This window comes from Aulonocara stuartgranti (assembly GCF_965226115.1).
Source record: "Aulonocara stuartgranti genome assembly, chromosome: 4".
Lineage (NCBI taxonomy): Eukaryota > Metazoa > Chordata > Actinopteri > Cichliformes > Cichlidae > Aulonocara > Aulonocara stuartgranti.
Window position 1 is genome coordinate 17,777,455 of NC_138942.1, and position 21,110 is coordinate 17,798,564.

Here is a 21,110-nt window from a genome sequence, read left to right on the forward strand (position 1 = left end):
TGTGGCTTGTTTTGTTTTTTCTTTATTGTTATCTTGTAATAGTAGTCTAGGATAAGATATAGAAAATGTAGACATGAAAGGATCTGCTAAGTCTCCATTTCAGTGCATAGTCTGAAAGCAAGGCGCTGAGTATTATTTATACTCATTGTAATGGAGCCTGCAGGCAGCAGCCACAGAGAGCAAAGAAAGGCTCTGGGTCTGGAAATCTGCCCAGCCGAAAAAAGGGAAAAAATGACTATGGCTGCTGCCAGTTATGTCAAAAGAGAAACTGCACTATCTCTTCATGACATCATACACTGGATATTTGGCTGTGGTTACAGTGTGCTTGATTTAGGAGAGGTGTTTTTGCTCTGACTCCGACTTTTTAAAGCAAAAGTCTTTTTTCCCGAAAGGTGAAAAGTGATTCATACAAGACGTAATGTTACTTTTAGAACCCGGCCATTACCAGCACTGCTCAGAGATGGCTTTATTTGGTCTTAACCTGAGCACTTTAACTTCTTAAGCATCATCAGTAATACACAAAGCACAGAAGTAATTCTCTTAAAAAGCACTTGGGGGTTTTGTTAAACACATCAGACTTGTAAAATATCAGCTCCGCTCTTTTACTCCTGAATTAAATACCTCGCCTATTGTGTTCTGGTGAATTGCACCCACAGGGATTTAGATTTGCTGGAATGCTTTTTTTGGAAAATAAAGTTGCCTTCAACTCAATTAGAGGTAGCTTTACGCATTAAGTGGTTTGAAATTTACAGTTCTGTTGTATTTGAGAAGATGTTTGTGGTATACAGTAAAAATATACACGCAATGTAATAGAACTGGCTTCAAAGTGTTATTAACAGCAACTATGCAAGTACAGTTGCTTTTTCAGTGATTAGAAGTCCTCTCCTGGAATACAGGAAAACCTGTTTAGCTGCGCTTTAATGCAAATATCTAAAAGCCGTTCACTGGGTGAAAATACTGTTTGTACCAGATGTCAGACTGTTTCAGGATGACCAGAAGGAAGAAATAACTCCAAAAAAGGTCCCAACTCATTACGACCAAAGTACGCAGCTCAACCTTGAAGCAGGCAGGCTACAGCAGCAGAAGATCACTCTATGTGCCACTGAGGATACAATTCGCATGATATCAATAATATTTGGACAAGATCACAAAAATGTTGCCTGGTCTGATGAGTCTGCTGCATTTGAATGGTAGGGGCAGAAATCGGCATTAAGAGGTTGAATGCATGGATACATCCTGCCTTTGATCAACGGTTCAGGCTGCTGTAGACACCACAGCCTACTAATGAAAGTCTAGCAGCCCGTGACTGTACGATAAGCGGAAAGGAGGCAGAGGACTGGTGAGTGTCAGAACTACCATCCAGGACGAGACAACGAACATCCATGAGGACATGAGGAAGATGACCACTTTTTCAGTGAATAGATAAGGCAGCAGAAACCTGAGACCGAAGCGGAGCAAGGAGAAGGACCATCATGTAAGGACACGTCCATGCACGGTATGTGCTGTCAAATACATCAGTGACTGAGATCCAGAAATCGTTCCAATGGCTGGACAAAGCTGGACTGAAAGACAGCACAGAGGCAATAATCACGGCAGCACAGAAACAAGCTCTGAGCACAAGATCCATAGAGGCTGGGGTCTATCACACCAAGCAAGACCCCAGGTGCAGGCTGTGTAAAGATGCCCCTGAGACAATTCAGCACAACACAGCAGGGTGCAAGATGCTAGCAGGCAAAGGCCGGCATAGTATACAGAAACATCTGTACTGCGTATGGCCTGGAAGTCCCGAGGTCAAAATGGGAGACGCGCCCTAGGGTGGTTAAGAATGACAGAGCCAGATGGACAAAGTGGTGATGGCTAACCACCTGGACATAGAAGTGGAAGACAAGCCGAGGAAGACAGCTGTCATGGTATATGTGGTGATACCAAGTGATAGCAACATCAGAGAAAAAGGACGATTAGAAGCTCGAAAAGTACCAAGAGCTGAGAGAAGAGCTCAAGGAGATGTGGATGGTGAAGGCAACAGTGAGCCCAGTGGTAATCGGAGCACTCAGTGCAAGAGGGGAATTTATAATCACACATACATAGAACCCATGATTCTGAGCCATGAGGTGCTAGAAACATCACTACCTGTAATGATCCCTTCTAAACATACGGGAGGATACATTACAGCAGCCCGCCTTGATTGAATGGTGGTCTGTTGTGGACTCGATGACTCTTTCTAAGCCTCTTACTATGAATCCGTGGGGGTCTAGAAGGCAGATCCTTCTGTACAGATCAGACACGATTAATCTGATCTTTACTCACTGACTTGAAGTTTCTGGCTTTCAGAGCACGCTTCAGCCATAACAGACAACAAAAATGGGTCATTTTAAAGTTTATGGCGACCACACCAGAGTATTTGAGGCTAGTGTGTTTGCTGGGCCCACCTGATTAACCAGACTACAACATTTTAGTGAATCGCTCGTATCTACGCAGGTCTACGACCCGAATACAAGTTATCAAGATTATTTCGAGCATTTCTGACAACGCTGGCTCCTTCAGAGCCAAACCGTGAGCTGTTCGTAGAGTTCTGTGGCACAGAGGTATGTTTCAGCCCTCATCTGCCAAGAAAGGCATGCACGGGTCACTCAAGATCAGGAAAAGAACTTCCTGCCCTGGAGAAATGCCAGGATGCCGGAGTGCACTCAATGAAGGCTTGTTTTCTCTAAGTGCTACATCCACAGGGAAAGTCCTGTGCTTTTTATTACAGCCTATCACACAGAATCAGCCCAGATCCTTGGTGTTTTCCACAGTTTACTTCTGATGCACATATGACCACCGGTGGGAAGTAACAAGACACAATTCAAGCACTGTCTTTCAATGTGCTGTGCACTCATTTAGATATTTCTTCCACCACATATTTCTAATGACTTTTGAAGCATAGACAGTGACGTTTAACAGTTTATAAAACTGAGTCATGCTGCAGAGGGTTAGATTGTGACAATGCAGTGTGTTAGTGCATAAATACTAATGATAAAACAACACATGTAATAATAATTCTTCAGGTGCTTTGAGATTATAATATTTACTAATACTTCTATCAGATTTTCTCATGTAGGATTCCTGCATTTTCTTACCTGTACATTCCTGCTTCTACAAACAAGAGGTGCTCATACTTCATAGACCCTTTAGAAATACACTCATTTGGAGTTTGCGTTATTTGAGTCATAGCAAAGAAAAACTGCAGCGTTGTGGTTCACCCTTTTTTTCTCCTGGTCAGCGGCTAATCAGTAAAACTGCTTTGGAAACAGACTCCCCTTTCTATCCCCCCCGATCATCCTACTAATCTTTATAGAAAGACGGGAGATTACATTTTCCTCCCCCACAGCCATATGCCAACTTATTTAACTGATGCCTGCGATGAATGTTTCAGCATCCTTGCTCATTTGCAACTTAAGTGTATTGACAGGACCATTAAAGCATGTGCAGTCCAGATGAGGCCTTCCTGTGTCTCGGGAGGATCCGAAAGGCTGCGTGAGCACGGAAGCAGATTGGGAAAATGAGGTGAGTCATCTCTGAGTGACAATCAGGCAATCAATACCTCCGTGCAGTCATACTGGCCTGACTCAGCAACCTTTCTAGGCTGCTTAAAGGAAGATTGTGCGATTATCACAAAACTATACATGGAAGAGCCGATTAAAGGTGCTGAGCTGCCTTTGTGCAGTCGCTGTGAACAGAAATAAATCATCCTGATTATCTTGCAAATTCAAAAAACCTCCCACTCACCAGGAGCACAAACAGGAAGCACTGGTAGGCAAATGGGGCAGGGCTGTTTCCGCAGGCACAAAGGCCACATAAAAGCCCTGCTCGCAGCATCTGCTTCCAATCAGATTGAACCTGCTTAACTGGATGAGACTGGAGGAAGGGAACTGATGGAGAAAAGAGTGATGGGGTGGACAGGAACCTTTTTTTTATCCCGTCCGTGAGGAGAAACAGACAGAGCAAAAAGGGGAGGGACTGTTTTCTGTAGTTATTGATTGACTGGTTGAGCCTACAGTTCTCTCAGGTCAGTGCTTTTTGAGGTCATCTTTTTATATCTTACACTCTCCCTGGGATGGCTGACAGGCTTGGCAGCAGGACTTAATGATGATTCTCCATCTGTCCTTGAAAAACGTGGCTGGATATGTCTGTTTTAATATCTATGTTAGATTTTTTTCTTTTAACGCTTTTTGCTGCTTCATACTCCGGTCCCTGTGATTTAACGGTCTATGGGCGAGCTCCCATACGCACAACCATTTTTTTCCCAGTGTGGTTGTGGTTTGCACTGAGGCCCCTGTGGGGATTTTAACGGCAGGATCTTGTTTGTTGCTTGTTAAAAACGTCGGCTTTAAAGCACTTTTTAAATAATTAATTTGCCATTGTCGATTTTCTGAATTAAAGTGAACATAATCTGCTGTTCCTTTGAAAAAGGTTTGACAGTGTGAGCGTGACACGGTTACTTCAAAGACAGTCAGGATGTTCAAAACATTCTTTTTAAATCATTTTTGTTGTTGCGTGTGACAATAAACATTTAACCAACTTCAAAAATATTAAACCTACTACAAGCATGTCTTCAAATTATGACTGAGTAATGTTTGTCTGTTTTTTCTTTAAATGAATGATTTGTAAAACATACATTTGGTGCGTATAAATCCAGAATAAAGGATCTTATCAACATTTCACCTAAAATGCTAATAGAAAACTAATTTCTTTATATTTTCCTTGGACAATGGGAAATCAGTGATTCATTGAAACCTGTGCAAACATACACTGAAATAGAATGAATAAGGCAAACAGGCAAGACTGTATAATTCTAACAAGTTTGAATACTGAAAAATGAAGGCCAATCAGATGCTTTCCAGGTGGTACTGCATGATGAAACAAATCTCATGTGTTCATGATTGGATCAATCAATCCCTAACATCATTGGCTGAAATGCAGCCCAGACAGAACCTCGACGGTTTTTTACAGATAACTGTAAAACACTCACTGTTGCACTTCTCTCCTGACCTCAGTACACTCAAATTTGGAGTCATTAATCCATAAGACCTGTTCAAGCAGATTTTCAGCCCAGTTGTTGTGCAATTTGGCATACGTCACCCTTTTCTCCCTGTTTCACTTTCTTAAAAATGACTTCTTAACAACGACCCATCCTCTGAGACCATTTCAGTGAACAGCAGATGAATCAACAGGTCTTTGCTAGCACAATACTTTCAGATTTTGAAAGCAAGACTTCTAATTCAGCATTACTGCTTGTGCCAAAGTTAACAAAGTTAGTTTTTGTGCCACTAGAGGGCGATGCACAAGCTCCTCTGTGGGCACTAAACTCCTTCCAGCATGATTTATAGAAATAAAACCCCATAAATAACTCAATGATGATATTTTTCAGAGCTTTAATGAAACATGGTCTGTGTTCATGTATGTCAAATATGAGGTATGAGCAATTCAGTATAACACATTGAAAAAAACCATCAGTTGGTCTGTTTTTTCTTGCTTACTTGCGAAACCAGTTAATATCTGATTCACAATGTCACGTGCAGTGAAACCAAAAGCAGTTTTTCTTTAAGGAATTAGATTTTGTGTGAAACATAACTATCAGTGTCAACATGTCTGTCGTTTGGTTACAGCTGATAACCCTCCTCTGTCTCTCTTTTGGAGCCCCAAGCAGAGCAGGTAAGACTGACTTTTACTCAAGAGTTGCCTAATGCCTTTCTTTGGGTAGAGCTGTGTTGAGCCAGTGAACTGCTTTCCTTGTGTGAAAACTGAAAGAATGGCATGAAACCTGTTTTGTGCTTCTATCACTACATGACACTGTTTCTCCTTTTTTGGCCTTTTGCTTTACTCCAAACTCTAAAAAATGTCCCAAATCTCTAAAAAATTAACAAGTAAAAAGCACAAAAGAAAAGCACAGACAGCCTAACATCCACTTTCACTTCTAGTGTAACCAATCGGATCTTCAGTCTTATTTTAATGACCTGCCACTGACAACATATGTAACAAATCTACCCACAAACACTGTTGTGTATGAAAAGTATTTTTAGAAATGATGTCAGGTGGTGTGGGTAAAACATGCACACATTTCCTGTTGAATAGTTAGACTTTGACTGAGCCTTCAGTGACACTGACTGTCAGCATGTCTGCTGTCTGCCTCTTCATTCTCATCCTTTGCCTCTATGGCACAGCTAGGACTGCTGCAGGTAAGGCTGAGACAGGTGTGTTACAGTAAATGATGTAAGGAGGAAGAGTTCATTCATGTTGACCAAACTGTATTGTGAGATATGATTGTAAGTGTTGTCTTTTTTTATGCAGATGGTTATGAGGTGATACGGATAAAAGTTGGAAAGCAAGTCACCATCCAGTGCAAAAGTGCTTCCAGTCAGGAGATGCTGTATTTGAAGAGAGGCCTCAATGAGGAGGAGGACATTTTTTATTTGACAGATTCAAAAAAACCTACTATTAACCAAAAATTTACTGACAGACTTCAGTTTCATGGGCAAGTCCCCAATGTGGATATTCTCCTCAAAAACTTGACCCTGGATGATACAGGACCGTACTGGTGCGTGTACATAGTGAGCAGCAACTATGAGCTCAAAACCTCAAGAGGCAATGGGTCTGTGCTGCTGGTGGTGACAGGTGAGTCTGAGTGTTTTTTGTTTGTTTGTTTGTTTGTTTTATTCAAAAGCTGTGCAGGAGTACAATATGTGCAACAATCCACCAAGTGAGTGAGTCAGTAAGTTCACACATGTTCTTAAATTGTTTTACAGAAACTGAGCACTTCTTCTTTTGTGTGGCCGGCAGTGCTGTCAAAATGTATTTGCTGTATTCGTAGGAACATAAAAATAGAAGTGGACAGATATTTTACAGACAGACTTAATTGCAACTTCACAATAAAAACACTGAAGTAATATCTAAATATATTTTCTAGAAAACAGACCTTCACCTACAGTGCCTAAGTGTGACCAATCACAGGGTGACACGCCCATGGTCCTGGTCTATGTGGTGATCTGTGCTGGTGTGCTGATTGTCATCCTCATCGCCTCTCTCATCTGGATCGTCATCAAGGTATAAGCATGTCTAAAACCACAGAAGTAGAACCACACATCACTGTAATAGAATAATAACGTATTACAATAAATGACTGTACAGCTGGACCAGCAACATGCCAGAAACAAATTTCATATTAAAGCTGATTTTTTTCTTTCTTTTCTTTTCTTTTTTTGCATTGCCCAATTTTACAACATGTCTGACCACCAAATGTATAAAAAATTGCTGGCCAGACATTATCTTTTAGGAAGATAGACTAATGACAAAAAAAGAGGAAAAGAGAGAACCTCAGCAAACAGAGCTTGCACAGACCATTTGTGGTTATATTAATAATCATAGTATAATAATGTACAACAGCCCCACAATTCACTATATGTTTTTCTTCCAGAACAACCGCTTGCACAACAAAGTAAGAAGAAGACGAGATGAGACCATTTAAACTCTGCACCAGAGTGCTGAAGATCAAGCTTTGTGGTAACTCAGTCTATTTTCACTCCTCGGTGCTTGTATGTGTCTCAGAGAAAGATGGGTAACAGTGAATTAGAACGTAAAAGTACAACAAAAGAACCACTGGCACTGACGCTGCAGAATATTTAGAAATGCTTTGTATGAAAATAGATGATATATAACTCCATCACAGTTAAGCTCAAATATTGTGTTTTCTTTTTTTAATTATTGAACTGACATGAACATGTTTAAATTCATGTCACTTTCACGGTTTGAATTTCATGTTTTTTTTTTACATATAAATGATTGTGGATAATTAATTTTGTAAATCAGCGGTTTTCAGATTGTGGCCTGGGTCCCTCTGTTGGGCTCAGAGCAACTGTGAGTGGGGGGAAATAATGAGGGGAAACTATGTAAGTTGAATAATTGTGGTTTATGGAAAATAAATATTTAATTGAATAAAATGTAATCTGGTTGCTTTTTTTTAAACCAAGAAATCAAACCTGACCCAAATGGAGACTCAGACACTGAACTACTGTCATCCTACCAGCATGATTTGTAGACTTTCTAAACATAGTCCGAATAACCCAATGATAATATTTTAGAGGTTTAATGAGACATAATCTGTGTCCATGTGCATCACATACATTTGTAATTTGAAGTGTCTGACCTGGAAGTTGGAGTTAAAGATATTTATTGTCACTTGCGTATATTTTGACTACAGCTAAAGTCAGTGTCTGGTTTTGCAACGTGATGTGCTTTGTGAAAAAAGCAGTGAAACCAAAAGTGGTTTTTCTTTGAGGAATTCGATTTTCTGTGGACTTTACATATCTGAGATCTGAACTCAGTAATGAGTAGCTCCCCCATTATTGCCTTTGCCATCAGAACAGTGTGACTACTTGACAGAAAGTTACAATGAATCCACATTTTTCCATCTGCCTTTTGTTTTGTACCTTTTCCCCAGCCACAAATAAAGGCTCACCTCTTGTTAAATTATAATTTGTTCTAAGTGTCTGCGTTTGGTCCCTCCTCCTCTCTGTGAAGGTCTGCCAGCGCAGAGCCTTCACAGAGAGGCTTCAATGAGGAAGAGGACATTTTTTCACTGATTTACACAAAAATCTGCAATTAACCAAAAATTTACTGAAAGACTCCAGCTTCATGGGAAATTCCCCATCAAAAAAAAGATGACCCTAAAAGATACAGGACTGTGCAGGTGCGTGTACAAAATAACTGAGAGGAACTATGCAGTTAAAACCACAAGAAGCTCAGGGTCTGTGCTCCTCGTGGTGACAGGGGAGCCTCATTCGTTCATTTATTCTTCTAGAGAGACCTTTTGAGCTGAACATATTCCCCCAGACCTTTTCTTTGTCCAAAAACCAAGTAGGATTTCAACACAGGGGCTTACAAGAAAATATAAGTATTGTAGAGGATGTCACTGTGTTTCATCTAATGAGTTTCATTTCAGCAAGTCTGCAAGCATTAAACAGACCAGCGTTAAAAAGAATGAGGACCTCTGGGGTTTTTTTGGTTTTTTGTGGTCTGCAATACTGTGAAAATGTATGCCCACTTCCTGGTTTCTTAGGTTTATGCATATTTCTCACACGTATGTTATTTAAGATCCTCAAATAAATTTTAGTAATAGACAAAGACAAACATTTAATGCAGTTTTTCAATGATGATCTATTTAATTAAAGGAAAAAATCCATCCAAACCAACCTGAAATATGTGACAGTAACCGTATTGTGCAGGAATTGTTTTAATTCAGCCACGTTGAAATGATTTTTGGTTATGAAGGTCCTGGCTGATCATGCCAAAACATCTCAATCTAATTTAAGTCCAGATTTTGATTAAGCCATTCCAAAACCTTTTTGTTTTGTTCTTTTTAAAACTGATAGCCAGAAATAATCTTTTCAGGCAGAGAGCAGAATTTATGGTTTCATCAATTACAGCAACTTACTGAGATCCTGAAGCAGCAAAGCAGCGTCAGACCATCACACTACCACCACCATGTTTGACTGGTGGCAAGATGTTCCTTTTATGAAATGCTGTTAATTTGACACCGGATGTAACAAGATGCAAAACGTTCAAATAGCGTCAGTCCACAGAATATCCAAAAGTCTTGGGGATCAACAAGATGGTTTTTTGGCAAATATGAGACGAACCTTTGATGTTTTTGCTCAGCGGTGGTTCTCTCTTTGGAATCCTCCAGTAGATGCCATTTTTGCCCAGTCTCTTTCTTATTGTTGAATTGTGAACTCTGACCTAACTGAGCCCAGTGAGGAATAATCTTAGTAGGTTGACCACTCCTGGGACGATGCACTGCTGTTCCAGGTCTTTCCCATTTGTGCATAATGGCTCTCACCGTAGTTCTCTGGAGTCCAGAACCTTAGAAATGGCTTTGGAACCCGTTCCAGGCTGATAGACATCAGTCTCTTTGTGTCTCATTTGTTTCTTTAGATTGTGGCATGATGTGTTGATTTTTTCAATCTTTGAGCCTATCTCACTTTGTCAGACAGCTTTTGTTTAGGTGATTTCTCTATTCAACAGGTCTGACAGGTGTGCATCAGTCATTTATGTTGCACACTGTCCTGCCATTGTTGGATAAAACTGCTTGTAACTCAGACGTATTGGTATGAGATTCACCCATAGCAATAGAGTGAAGGTCATCGTGACCTACCAGTTACTGATTAAAGGAGTCTCATTTATTCTGGGAAATGACTCGGCTGGTGGGAGAGTTTTCCCTGTGTCAAGTGTGTTCCCTATTTGTGTGGTTACTCTTGAGCGATCGTGTAAATTTGATGATGTTGTTGATATTGTTCAAACATTTATGGCTAGGTGCTCAGTGAAAAGATTCCCAAAAGCTGTCCCATTATGTACACTACAAGCCAAAACTGTTATAAAGGACCTGATTAAGTTGTTTTCTACCTTTGGGCTCCCAAAATTCTGACCAAGGAATAACTTTCCTTAACTTCCTCTCGATTAGGTTAGCAGTCTTCGCGAGAGACTCCACTTTGCATGTCAGTTAGCACAGGAAAATATGACGCATGCACAGACTAAGATAAAGGCTCATTATGATGAAAACAAAAAAAACTGTAACAGAAGTGTCCAGCCTGGAGAGAAAGTGTTGGTGTTGTTATCTATGGTAGGATCCAGCTTGCAAGCCAAGTTCGCTGGTCCATGTCTAGTAGAAACGAAAACCAGTGATAATAATTATGTGATCCAAACCACACATAGACAGAGAAAGTCAGGGGTTTGCCACATGTTGAAATCATTACTCAAGAAACCACTTGGTTGTGTCAGTCCCCGTGTGCACCACTCGTGTCATGATGCGCTGAAAACGTCTGAGATCTTAAGTAATCCAGAAACCAAACCAACTTTAGATACACTTTCTCATTCAATGTATTTTCTTTATTTTACTACTTTCTACATTGTAGATACATACTGAAGGCATAAAGTTTATGCATAAGTTCAGTAAGGAAACACAAGGACTCATTTTAGGACAGATCGAGATTGGGCCTTTTGGGGTAGTGGCTCAAAAAAGAAAAGAAAAGGAAAGAAAAGAAAAGAAAAACTTAGCTTGGTTTTTATGATTTAGAGGTAACTTTAAAAAAACACAAAACAGCCAAAGATGTTCCTGTTCAGATGGACATTTGATTTAATTATGTATCTGACCCTGTGTTGTTCACGAATCTGTTTCATTGTTGAGATGTATTTCTTTTTTCTTTTAGAGTCAGTCCCTGTCTTTTAAAGTTGCTTGCTTTTCTAATAAAACATGAAATTCTTGTTATTTTTGTTTAAAGTCGTTTATCAGGAATTCAAACAAAGACGCAGGGGAAACCTGACCAAAGCAGACTTGAGGGACAAAAATAATTGCAGTGGCGTTTTTACCATTAACTCATTCTTTATGATACCCATGAAGTCATCCGTGGATATGAATGTGTGCAGTTCTTAAATCTCCCTGCTTATTAAACAAAAGAAACATTTGTGGATTTCTATCTGGGTGGAAGTTTTTTGCAGAGGTTTTAACAGGGTTGTCTCCATGGCTCGTAAAAGTTCAGCTTTCAGACTCGTTTTAATCACTTGTTCTTGCTTTTGCACTCACGAAGACATAATCACATGTGGATTTGGAGAGACTTTGTCTGTACCTGGAGCCTGAGTAGCAGAAGAAAAGCATTCCCAGTAAATACATCTGGGAATACACCCATGAAAGTAACCTCAGTGAACATGTGCCAGCAACCCGTGAGAACAGTCAATCTTACCTGTCATACCACCCTGTGGTAATTGGCCTTAAACTGACAAAAAGAAAAAGACTTGAAAACCACTGTTTGGACAGCAGCTTTGGTAATATTTTGATAATATTATTATGTAATATTAGCAATAAATTCTTACTTGTTATGAATACAGAAGTCTTAATTAAAGTCTTGTAGAGCTTTTGAGTCTTTTGCACTAACTGTGACACTCCCCTTTAGGCTGTGAAGTCAGAGCCAGCAGCCACTTGTCTCCCATCAAGGACCAGAGGTTGATCCACAATGTGCACGTGCAAAGCAAGCAGAAAAAAACCTGCTTGCATCTCAGCTTGAAAAGCTTAAGCCTTTGTTGACGGGACGCCCTGTGGATCTCAGTAGGGTCAAAGACAAGCCTGCTTCCTGTGACTATAGCAACTGCAGCCACAAGATGGTAGTAAAGTAAAGGCTGATTGCAAGCAGGCAGGGAGTTTATGACAGACTGATGAAAGAGGATGCTTCCACCAGGCAAGCACTAGTGAAATCTGAAGCACACATTAATTGTTTTTCCTGGAGTGGATTTCCCAATGAATTCATCTCAAGGTCAGACTGTGCAATGCTCAGAGAAACTGCAAAGAAAGCAAGCACTAACAGTAGCATGACCTGTGTTAAATGGTTGCCAGGGTCTCTTCTATGTAAAATGAACGTGACAGCATGGCTCAGGTTTGCAAAGTTGCATCTTTAACAAAGCATGTTGTTGAAGGGGTGATGACTTGGGTTTGGTTGTTCTGAGTCAACCATGAACTCTTCTGTATACTAAAGTATTCTAGAGTCAAATGTGAGGCCATGTGTCTGACTGTTAAGGCTCGTCTGAAATGATATCATGCAGTAGGAAGAATGTAAAGCAGAATGACTTAAAAAGAAAACAGTGCTACTGGAATGAGCCAGTAAGAGTTCAGACCTCAAGCTTATCAAAATGCTTAGTGGGAAATTCAGACTGCTGTACATAAACAAATGTCTACAAACCTCAGTGAACTGAAGCTACACTGCAAAAAACAGTGGGCCAAAATCCCTCCACAACAATATGCAATACTGATACAGTCATACAGGAAACAATTAATTCAAGTTAGTGTTTTAAAAGGTGGCTTGATGAGCTGCTGAATTGTGCAGTGAGCTTAGTTCCTGCTAAGTACTCAGAGGGCTGTGAAAACTTCACAAGATAAACATCAGTCTGCAGTAGTCTGTGGTTAACACCAAATATCTGTTTTTCTGCTGCTAGGGGGCGATGTAAGTGTTCTAAAAATGGCCCTCCAGCCTCTGTTGACAATATCCTGGCCTACTTTGACACGATTTGTGCACACTGCATAAACATACATAGTCTATATCACCCAGAGACAATACTTAAGAAATGTTTGATGTAGAACAGTTTCGTTTTCATTCAGATCACACACATTTATAGTGACCCGAGGAGCTGAGGAATTTTATCATTAAATAAAAGCTCTTTATTTTTGCAGAAAAGCATATTAATGTATTTGTTTGTCAGGTGTCTTTGTCCTGTTGCATCTTTCCCCCCTTTGAGCAACTGCAAGCTCCTAAAACATATGAAGCAGTGACAATACCCCGCCTGAAAACCAGAGAAGTTTAAAATGCTAAATTGGTTTGACCTCAGATTAAAGGTGGCTTTAATGCTCTGCCAGTGATAATGAATGCACGGTGCTTATATTTTCATTTTCACTCACTGTTACCACTACGTCACGTGTTGCTTTCAAGAAGTGTGTCAGGCGCTGTGGTAAAAACATGCACACATTTCCTGTTGAATAGTTAGACTTTGACTGAGCCTTCAGTGACACTGACTGTCAGCATGTCTGCTGTCTGCCTCTTCATTCTCATCCTTTGCTTCTATGGCACAGCTAGGACTGCTGCAGGTAAGGCTGAGACAGGTGTGTTACAGTAAATGATGTAAGGAGGAAGAGTTCATTCATGTTGACCAAACTGTATTGTGAGATATGATTGTAAGTATTGTCTTTTTTTATGCAGATGGTTATGAGGTGATACGGATAAAAGTTGGAAAGCAAGTCACCATCCAGTGCAAAAGTGCTTCCAATCAGGAGATGCTGTATTTGAAGAGAGGCCTCAATGAGGAGGAGGAAATTTTTTTTTTGACAGATTCAAAAAAACCTACTATTAACCAAAAATTTACTGACAGACTTCAGTTTCATGGGCAAGTCACCAATGTGGATATTCTCCTCAAAAACTTGACCCTGGATGATACAGGACCGTACTGGTGCGTGTACAAAGTGATCAGCAACTATGAGCTCAAAACCTCAAGAGGCAATGGGTCTGTGCTGCTGGTGGTGACAGGTGAGTCTGAACAATTTATTTAGAGCTTATATAGAGCTGAAAGTTTTCCACTGGACATTTATGTTATACAAAAACCATGTAAGAGTTCAACATGTGCTTTACAACAAAATCCACCAAAGTATTGTAGAGGAAGATGTAGAACTAATCACTCATGTGATCAATCAATATCAGACTGTTTATATTTATTGTTATTTATATTAGAGGCAGAAAGTGTTTCATTTTTAAACAGACTGTTGTTACAGAAATGGAGCGTTTCTGCTTTTGTGTGGCTCTAAATTTGATTTCTCTGAATTATTTTTTTTTTAAATTTGTGATGTCAGAATGAAAAAATACAGATGGAGGGAAAAATCCTAATGAAACAGAAATATTTACAACTTTACACTAAAAACAATTTAATAACATATGAATATAATTTCTAGAAAGCGGACCAGCACCAAGTCCACGGCCTGTGTGCACTGGGCAGTCCCAGGGTGACCTGGTCCTGGTCTCTGTGGTCATCTGTGCTGCTGTGCTCATTGTCGTCCTCACGGTCTTCCTCATATGGATCATCATCAAGGTATGTGCTTTGATGTGACAGCATCTGTGTTTGTGTGTAAATGTTAAAACATCATTAGTCGTATAATCATACAATTCCTCTTTAGAAATTGTATTGTTACAAAGATGAAGAGAGACTGAAATCTCAGCAACAACAAGCTTCACAAAATTCAGCGAATAATAATCAAATCGCTTAACGTGACCTGCAAATAACAGTCGGCATTGTCTTTTCCCTCCCAGACCAAGCCCTTGCGCAGCACAGTGAAAAAAAGACAAGTCCCGGTCAACGATGTTTACGAGGATATGCGCGGCACAATCAGGCGCTGAAGAGTCGACGCCAAACTCCGTGAACTCTCGGCACCACTGTGGTGTAAGCTCGGTCTGTTCTCACGCTTCATGCCCTGTGTGGGTGTCTGTTAAAGAGCAACAGTGAGGTAAAATGGTGCAACACAAAAACACTTGCTCTGTAGATTATTTGTAATCTTTATAAGAGGATTGTCAACATTGAGGCTTGTCAGTGGTATTTTGGGATGTACCCAGACGGAGGCGGAGAGGTTGTTTTTTTTGTTTGTAACTGTAAATATGTTAATCGTTGTTGTCAGTTTTTCAAAAACTTTGCTTTTTTTACTAAACGTTTTTAAAATATATATATATAATTTAATGCAATATGTGATGTCTTTGGGGTGTACAGTCGCTGCAGTGTGAGGCAGGGTGGGTGGGACATTCACTTGGGGTGGGGTGGACTGAATGAATTGAATTTATATGTGTTTGTGTACATGTGTTGATTTTTCCAGTATCTGAAGAGGGAAATAAGCCAGAAAACAGTTAGTGTAAATGAAGACACGAATGTCTTGTAAAATACTGTGTATTTTCATCTTAATAAACTATCTGCCATCCATATGAATCTAGTTAGTTTTTATTTATTTATTTTTAGTAAGACGTGGCACTGAGATTACAACAGCAGTACAAACTCACAGCATAATACAACAGTGTTACCACGTGTTAATACAGCACCAGATATGTTGGTGTGCAATGTCTACATGTCTTCATACATTAGCGTGATTTTAACAACAGGACTAGTCAAAAAACTAGTCAAACTAATGCAATGCTAGGACGATAAAAACTGTTATAATTTTAAAAATGTTTCCATCATATCCCAAAGAAGTAACACTTTAGCTCTTAAAGCTTGTGTTCATTTCCACTGTAAAAGATTTATAATACAACCAACGTCATTTTTCTAAATGGTTGTTAATTTAAAAATTTAAAAAAATTAAATAACTAAAAAATTACCAAGGGTTGCTATAAATGTTAAAGTAATTTCCTAACTTACAGGCAGCTGGATGTCAGTAACTTACTGTAAAAAGTATTTTCAGTAACATACTGTATTTTTCATTTACAGTAATTAAAAAAAAATCAGATGTTGTGAAACCCTCTCTACCACAACCCTGAGAGGAAAAAAATCTAATCAAAATACCACATGAAAACTTTTTTTCTCCCTGCTTACTTTATAGTCACAGACTGCAAGGCAGAGGGCAACAAAACAAGTCAGAGGACAGGGCACTTACAAATGTCTCAGATACATGTAAATGAATAACAATAATACTTTATACCAACCTTTTAGTATTTTAAAAGAAATCTTCTCTCTCATTGGCCATTTTTTCTCAGCCAGGTTACCACGGTGAATGGAATCACAGTAGTGAGCAGGTACTTTCCCACACTCCTTTGGCATTTACAGTAATTTACTGTTTACACATATTACAGTATCTTACTGTGCAGTGGTGTGAAGAAGTGTTTGCCCCCTTCTTGATTTACTTTTTTTGGGGAAGTATTTGTCATACTTTTCAGATCATCAAACACATTTACATATTAGAAAAAGATAATGCGAGTAAACACAACGCAGTTTCTAAATGAAAGTGTTTATTATGAAAGGGGGGGGCAAACCTACATGGCCCAGTGTGAATAAGTCATTGCCCTCTCCTAACCTGATAACTGGTTGTTCCAGCCTGAACAGCAACAGCTTTAATCAAGCATTTGCGATAACTGGCAATGAGCCTTTTACAGCTCTGTGGAGGAATTTTGCCCCACTCAGCCACAGTGGAGGGTTTCCACTTGAGATGCTGTGGTGTTGCCACAGCATCTCAGTCGGATTCAGGCCAGGACTTTCACTAAGCCACTCCAAAGTCTTCATTTAGTTTTGTAAGCCATCCAGGGACTTTTTCGTGTGTTTTGGATCATTGTCCTGCTGCAGAAGCTAAGTGCGCTTTAATTCGAGGTCATCAACAGATGCTGGACATTCTCCTCCAGGATGTTTTGGTAGACGGCAGAATTCATGGTTTTCCAGGTCCTGAGGCAGAAAAACAGCCCCAGCTCATCACACTACCACCACCGTATTTTACCGTCAGTATGATGTTGATGATGTTCCTTTTTGAAAATGCTGTTTTACTTTTACGCCAGATGTAATGGGAAACACACCTCCCAAAAACTTTTGTGTCGTCAGAGTATTTTTCCAAAAAAGTTCTGGAAATTATAAAAATGTTTTCTGACAAAACTGAGATGAGCCTTTATGTTCCTTTTGCTCAGCAGTGGTTTAGTCTTGGAAATCTGTCATGCAGGCCATTTTTTCCCCAGCGTCTCTCTTTTTGTGGATTCATGAAAACTGACCTTAACTGAGACAAGTGAGGCCTGCAGTTCTTTGAATGTTGGTTTGGGATCTGTTGAGATATCTTGGATGAGTCGTTGCTGCACTCTTGGGGTCATTTTGGTCTGCCGGGGAAGCTTCTTCACTGGTCCATGTTTTTGCCAGTTGTGGATAATGGCTCTCACTGTGGTTAACTGGAGTCCCACAGCTTTAGAAATGGCTTTATAACCTATTCCAGACTGAGAGATCTCAGTTACTTTGTTTCTCATTTGTTCCTGAATTTCCTTGGATCGCGGCATGACGTCTGGATTTTGAGGATCTTTTGGTCTTCTCTACTTTGTAAGGCAGGTCCTAGTTAAGTGATTTCTTGATTGAGAACAGGTGTGGCAGTAATCAGGCCTGGGTTCGGCTAGAGAAATTGAACTCATCTTTCCAAGCCATGTAAGTTTGGATTTTTTCCCCCCTTACTAATAAACACCTTCCTTTAGAAAGTGCATTTTGTGTTTACTTGTGTTAACAAACTGAAATATTTAAGTGTGATAAACATACAAAAAAAAAGAAAATCGGGAAGTGGGCAAACACTTTTTCACACCACTGCAGGCATCACGGTCTAATGCAAAACGGAGCTCAGTTTATGCTCAGACTTGCAGTGTGCAATGAAGTGGTATAAGAATGCAGGATAACGTGGGCACCTGAAGAAATGACTAGACGTTAACTACACCATCCTTAGGTAAATCTTTAAAATCTCTAAAATTGCCTTCACAGCGCTCAACTTGCCATACAGGTTTGAATAATTTCATAACTATTTTACAACTGTCCCATGGCTTGAATTTAAACCCGTCTTCAGTCACTGACATCCCAAATCAAATCAAACGTGTTTTTTTTCCAACTTTTTTCTTATTTTAATGCCTCTCCCACTATTCATTTATTATTCGAGGATAAATCAGTATTCAGAGTATTAAATCCTAGAAAATTAAAGTTAACCTCAAACCAAATAAAGAAAAAACAGCCATTTGTAAACTTCAGCATGATAATTTATTGCCAGCATTGAGTCAAGCCAGTGCATGTGTTCTCTTAAGCAAGCGGTGGATTTTCAAGCACTGTAACTGAAGTGGCACTTTAAACAAAATAAGTCAAGACAAGTTTTACTTAAGCACAGGGATGAGATGTGCCTTATGAGTCAACAATAACCTAAGAAAAACAAAAGAAAGCATCTCATCTGGCACTATTGTGCAAGCGCTATAAGTTGGATGTAGTTGTGTAGCATGACTGTGGTCACAAAACGAGTCTGCCTCTGAAGCATGAAAGGGCAGCCAAAGCCTGCAAGTGTGAATTTGGGTTTAAGTGATTGTGGGTTAAATGTCAATGTATGCTCGTGGAAGCTGTTGTGTGTGTGCGTGCGTGTGTGTGTTTACAGGCAGACCACTTTCAAGAAGTCCAGCGAGGTGTGGAAAACATGCTTTTTGAGGTGAGCCTGAGACGGAAACTGAGACTGCTCGAAGAAAAACAAGTTAGAGCCAAGAACCCGAGAGCACCCTCCACCACAGTTTCATATGGCCTTTACAAAAAAAATAAAAAATAAAAAATACAATCTTCCGTCTTGTTCACTAGTGTGGATGAATTCAGGCAGATTTGCACAAGTACAAAAAATTTGTTATTGAGCAACTGCGGCGGTTTTTGTACCTGTCATAACCTGTAACAGGAAACAGCATGTGTTCTAAACCTGAAGTCCTAAAATACTGAAAACATCAGTAACAGATAATAATCTGCTGCAGTGTTACACTGCCAGTGGGTGTTTACAAAAAAACAAAAACGGCTTGAAGCTCCATCTGCAGACAGTCTGCTTTAACATAACCTCCTTCCCACTTCCCTTTCAGGTTTCAGAGTCTGAGCTGTTGATCAGACGCTGAGGAATAAAAGAACTGTAGACACGTAACTCGTTACTCACTTCTCGTGCTTTTTGTTTTTTCCTTCAGCATTTTGTCAGAAGCTGTTTTCTGTAATTAGGGTAATAGTGGAAACCGGTGACATTCACTCGGTGTTTTTTTTTAAGATGTGTAGGCAGGTGTTGAAGGGTGAATGGTTTGGATTTGCACTGTGTGGCTGAAAATAGCACTCGGATCGGTGTTTTCCATGTTTTCAAGTTAACGCTCTCTCATTTGTGCATCAGCTGTGAACCCACAGATCCAGCCTCGATAACACTCACCTGGAACTCAAGTTCAGTAGCAGGATGTGGCTTTGGCCTAACACCAGAGGAGGCCCAGCCAGTTTTGTAAATATCAACATAAATATGATCTTTTTAAAAAAAAATTCAATGTGTATAATCATAATTTTATACTCACTGTTATTAGTTTTCCTCTGATTCTGAATAAGAAAAACAATTTACTCATTATTAAGCAGCTACACATCCAGCAGTGTGGGTTTTACACTATCTGATTGTGCTGATGCAGCATGTGCGTGTTCAATCGTATAACCAGGAAAGCTGGGGCAAAGTGTCTGCTGCAGATGCTCGACTCGATTCTGCTCGGCAGGAAAGCTGCAAAGCTTGTCACCGTGACATTTGATTCTTCTTTGTGTCGGTGTATACTGTGGTGGAGATGTTTTCTTAGTAATTAGCACACAGTGGCTGCCATATAATGTGACGCGTGTGATTTAACCGTAACACATCAGTGTTTACCAGTCGTTTTGGGTTATTATGGTGGAAAGTAATAAAGCACAATGCATTTTTAATGCTTTTTTAAAATATTTGAAATTTGTATTGAATTCACATGTGATACAACTGTTTATTAATTATTTTGTAATACATTTATTTCAATTTTGAATAAAAGAAAACAATTTAAGATGGAGACAGCAAAAAATATAGAAGAGGAAGAAGAAGATGCTGTGGTTTCAAAACCACATTCTGCAAGTGTTATAAAAGCAGCAGTCTATGTGTGTTGTTATCATCCGGACCTGTCAGCCACGGAAAACACTGCATTATAAAGAACTACCTCATTTGTTCTCCTCAGCTCTGAAATGCTTACAGGGTGTTGTTAAAGGAAGAGATGATGTAACACACCAGAATTCAAAAACAATGTCTGTGTCAAAGTTTCATGTCATTTTATTAACATCTTACATTTGGTTATTATTTACGTTTTACGCTGCATCCTAGCTGTGCTGCTGAGATAACTTGGCAGTGATGAAGCAGCCAAAAGCAGCCAAAGCAGGTAGACTGGAGCAGCTTTAAGCTGATTTATTGGTGAAACTGAAGCTTGCTGTGGGGCAAATAGAAGCAGAGAGCAAGGCTGAGATCACAGACAAACAAAAAAAAATGGTCTAAACATAGTGTTGTAGACTGGTGTGTGTGTGTGTGTGTGTGTGTGTGTGTGTAACCACACCATGTCATGTGTATATTGCATAAGGATTGAAGATCAAGGCAAACAGTTCGGTTTAATATTTCACAGGTTAGTCAGCTACAAACTGTATTCTTAGAAGCTGCTTAATCAATGGTTTGATATGTTCAGTCTCACGACTCAAAGAGCACAACGTCCTGCACTAAAAGCAAAGTTAAAGGCCAAAGCAGGAGTCTAAGATCCCACTGAACAGTGGAGTTCACTTTCTTCCTGAAGGCCCATCGAGTTTGCTCCATCTGGTACACAGAGCTTCTGAATTAGCACTTATGGAACATTATCCCTTAACTGCCGAAGTCCGGATGAGGTTTGTGGCCGCTGAAGGCAAACAAAGGGGTCATGTCTCCTAATGTGAGCCAAGACATCAGCGCACACAGAGTGAACTGCTTTAAATTAAAGAACTTAAAAACTGACCTGGTTATCTTCTTATTTACTGTAAGCTGTTTATGTTTT

The 21,110-nt window shown here is 39.7% G+C and overlaps 2 protein-coding genes across 5 annotated transcripts; both read left to right on the plus strand.

The window, feature by feature from the left end:
• The first annotated feature begins 5,578 nt into the window (after positions 1-5,578).
• LOC309704224 (T-cell antigen CD7-like) lies at positions 5,579-7,981 on the plus strand. Of its 3 annotated transcripts, none has more exons than XM_082529273.1 (4): positions 5,579-5,694; positions 6,331-6,654; positions 6,947-7,083; positions 7,454-7,981. In XM_082529273.1, the coding sequence occupies exons 1-4, from the start codon at positions 5,628-5,630 to the stop codon at positions 7,502-7,504; spliced, it is 579 nt and encodes a 192-aa protein (XP_082385399.1). In that variant the 5' UTR covers positions 5,579-5,627; the 3' UTR covers positions 7,505-7,981. The 3 variants fall into 3 exon arrangements, with proteins under 3 accessions (XP_082385399.1, XP_082385398.1, XP_082385400.1); XM_082529272.1 differs by lacking the exon at positions 5,579-5,694 and adding an exon at positions 6,101-6,233; XM_082529274.1 differs by lacking the exon at positions 5,579-5,694 and adding an exon at positions 6,102-6,218.
• A 5,584-nt stretch (positions 7,982-13,565) lies between these two features.
• LOC309704272 (uncharacterized protein) lies at positions 13,566-15,528 on the plus strand. Of its 2 annotated transcripts, none has more exons than XM_082529331.1 (4): positions 13,566-13,660; positions 13,773-14,096; positions 14,516-14,652; positions 14,871-15,528. In XM_082529331.1, the coding sequence occupies exons 1-4, from the start codon at positions 13,597-13,599 to the stop codon at positions 14,955-14,957; spliced, it is 612 nt and encodes a 203-aa protein (XP_082385457.1). In that variant the 5' UTR covers positions 13,566-13,596; the 3' UTR covers positions 14,958-15,528. The 2 variants fall into 2 exon arrangements, with proteins under 2 accessions (XP_082385457.1, XP_082385456.1); XM_082529330.1 differs by having other exon boundaries at positions 13,568-13,675.
• Positions 15,529-21,110: the final 5,582 nt, after the last annotated feature.

What these genes read in the sequence shown, in the direction of transcription:
- LOC309704224 (XM_082529272.1), top strand. Translation starts at nt 6,155, where the DNA reads ATGTCTGCTGTCTGCCTCTTCATTCTCATCCTTTGCCTCTATGGCACA. An exon ending in TGCAGGTAAGGCTGAGACAG is followed by an intron (nt 6,234 to 6,330) that starts GTGTGTTACAGT and finishes TTTTTTATGCAG; the next exon opens with ATGGTTATGAGGTGATACGG. An exon ending in TGTGCTGCTGGTGGTGACAG is followed by an intron (nt 6,655 to 6,946) that starts GTGAGTCTGAGT and finishes TATATTTTCTAG; the next exon opens with AAAACAGACCTTCACCTACA.
- LOC309704272 (XM_082529330.1), top strand. Translation starts at nt 13,597, where the DNA reads ATGTCTGCTGTCTGCCTCTTCATTCTCATCCTTTGCTTCTATGGCACA. An exon ending in TGTGCTGCTGGTGGTGACAG is followed by an intron (nt 14,097 to 14,515) that starts GTGAGTCTGAAC and finishes TATAATTTCTAG; the next exon opens with AAAGCGGACCAGCACCAAGT. An exon ending in TCATATGGATCATCATCAAG is followed by an intron (nt 14,653 to 14,870) that starts GTATGTGCTTTG and finishes TTTCCCTCCCAG; the next exon opens with ACCAAGCCCTTGCGCAGCAC.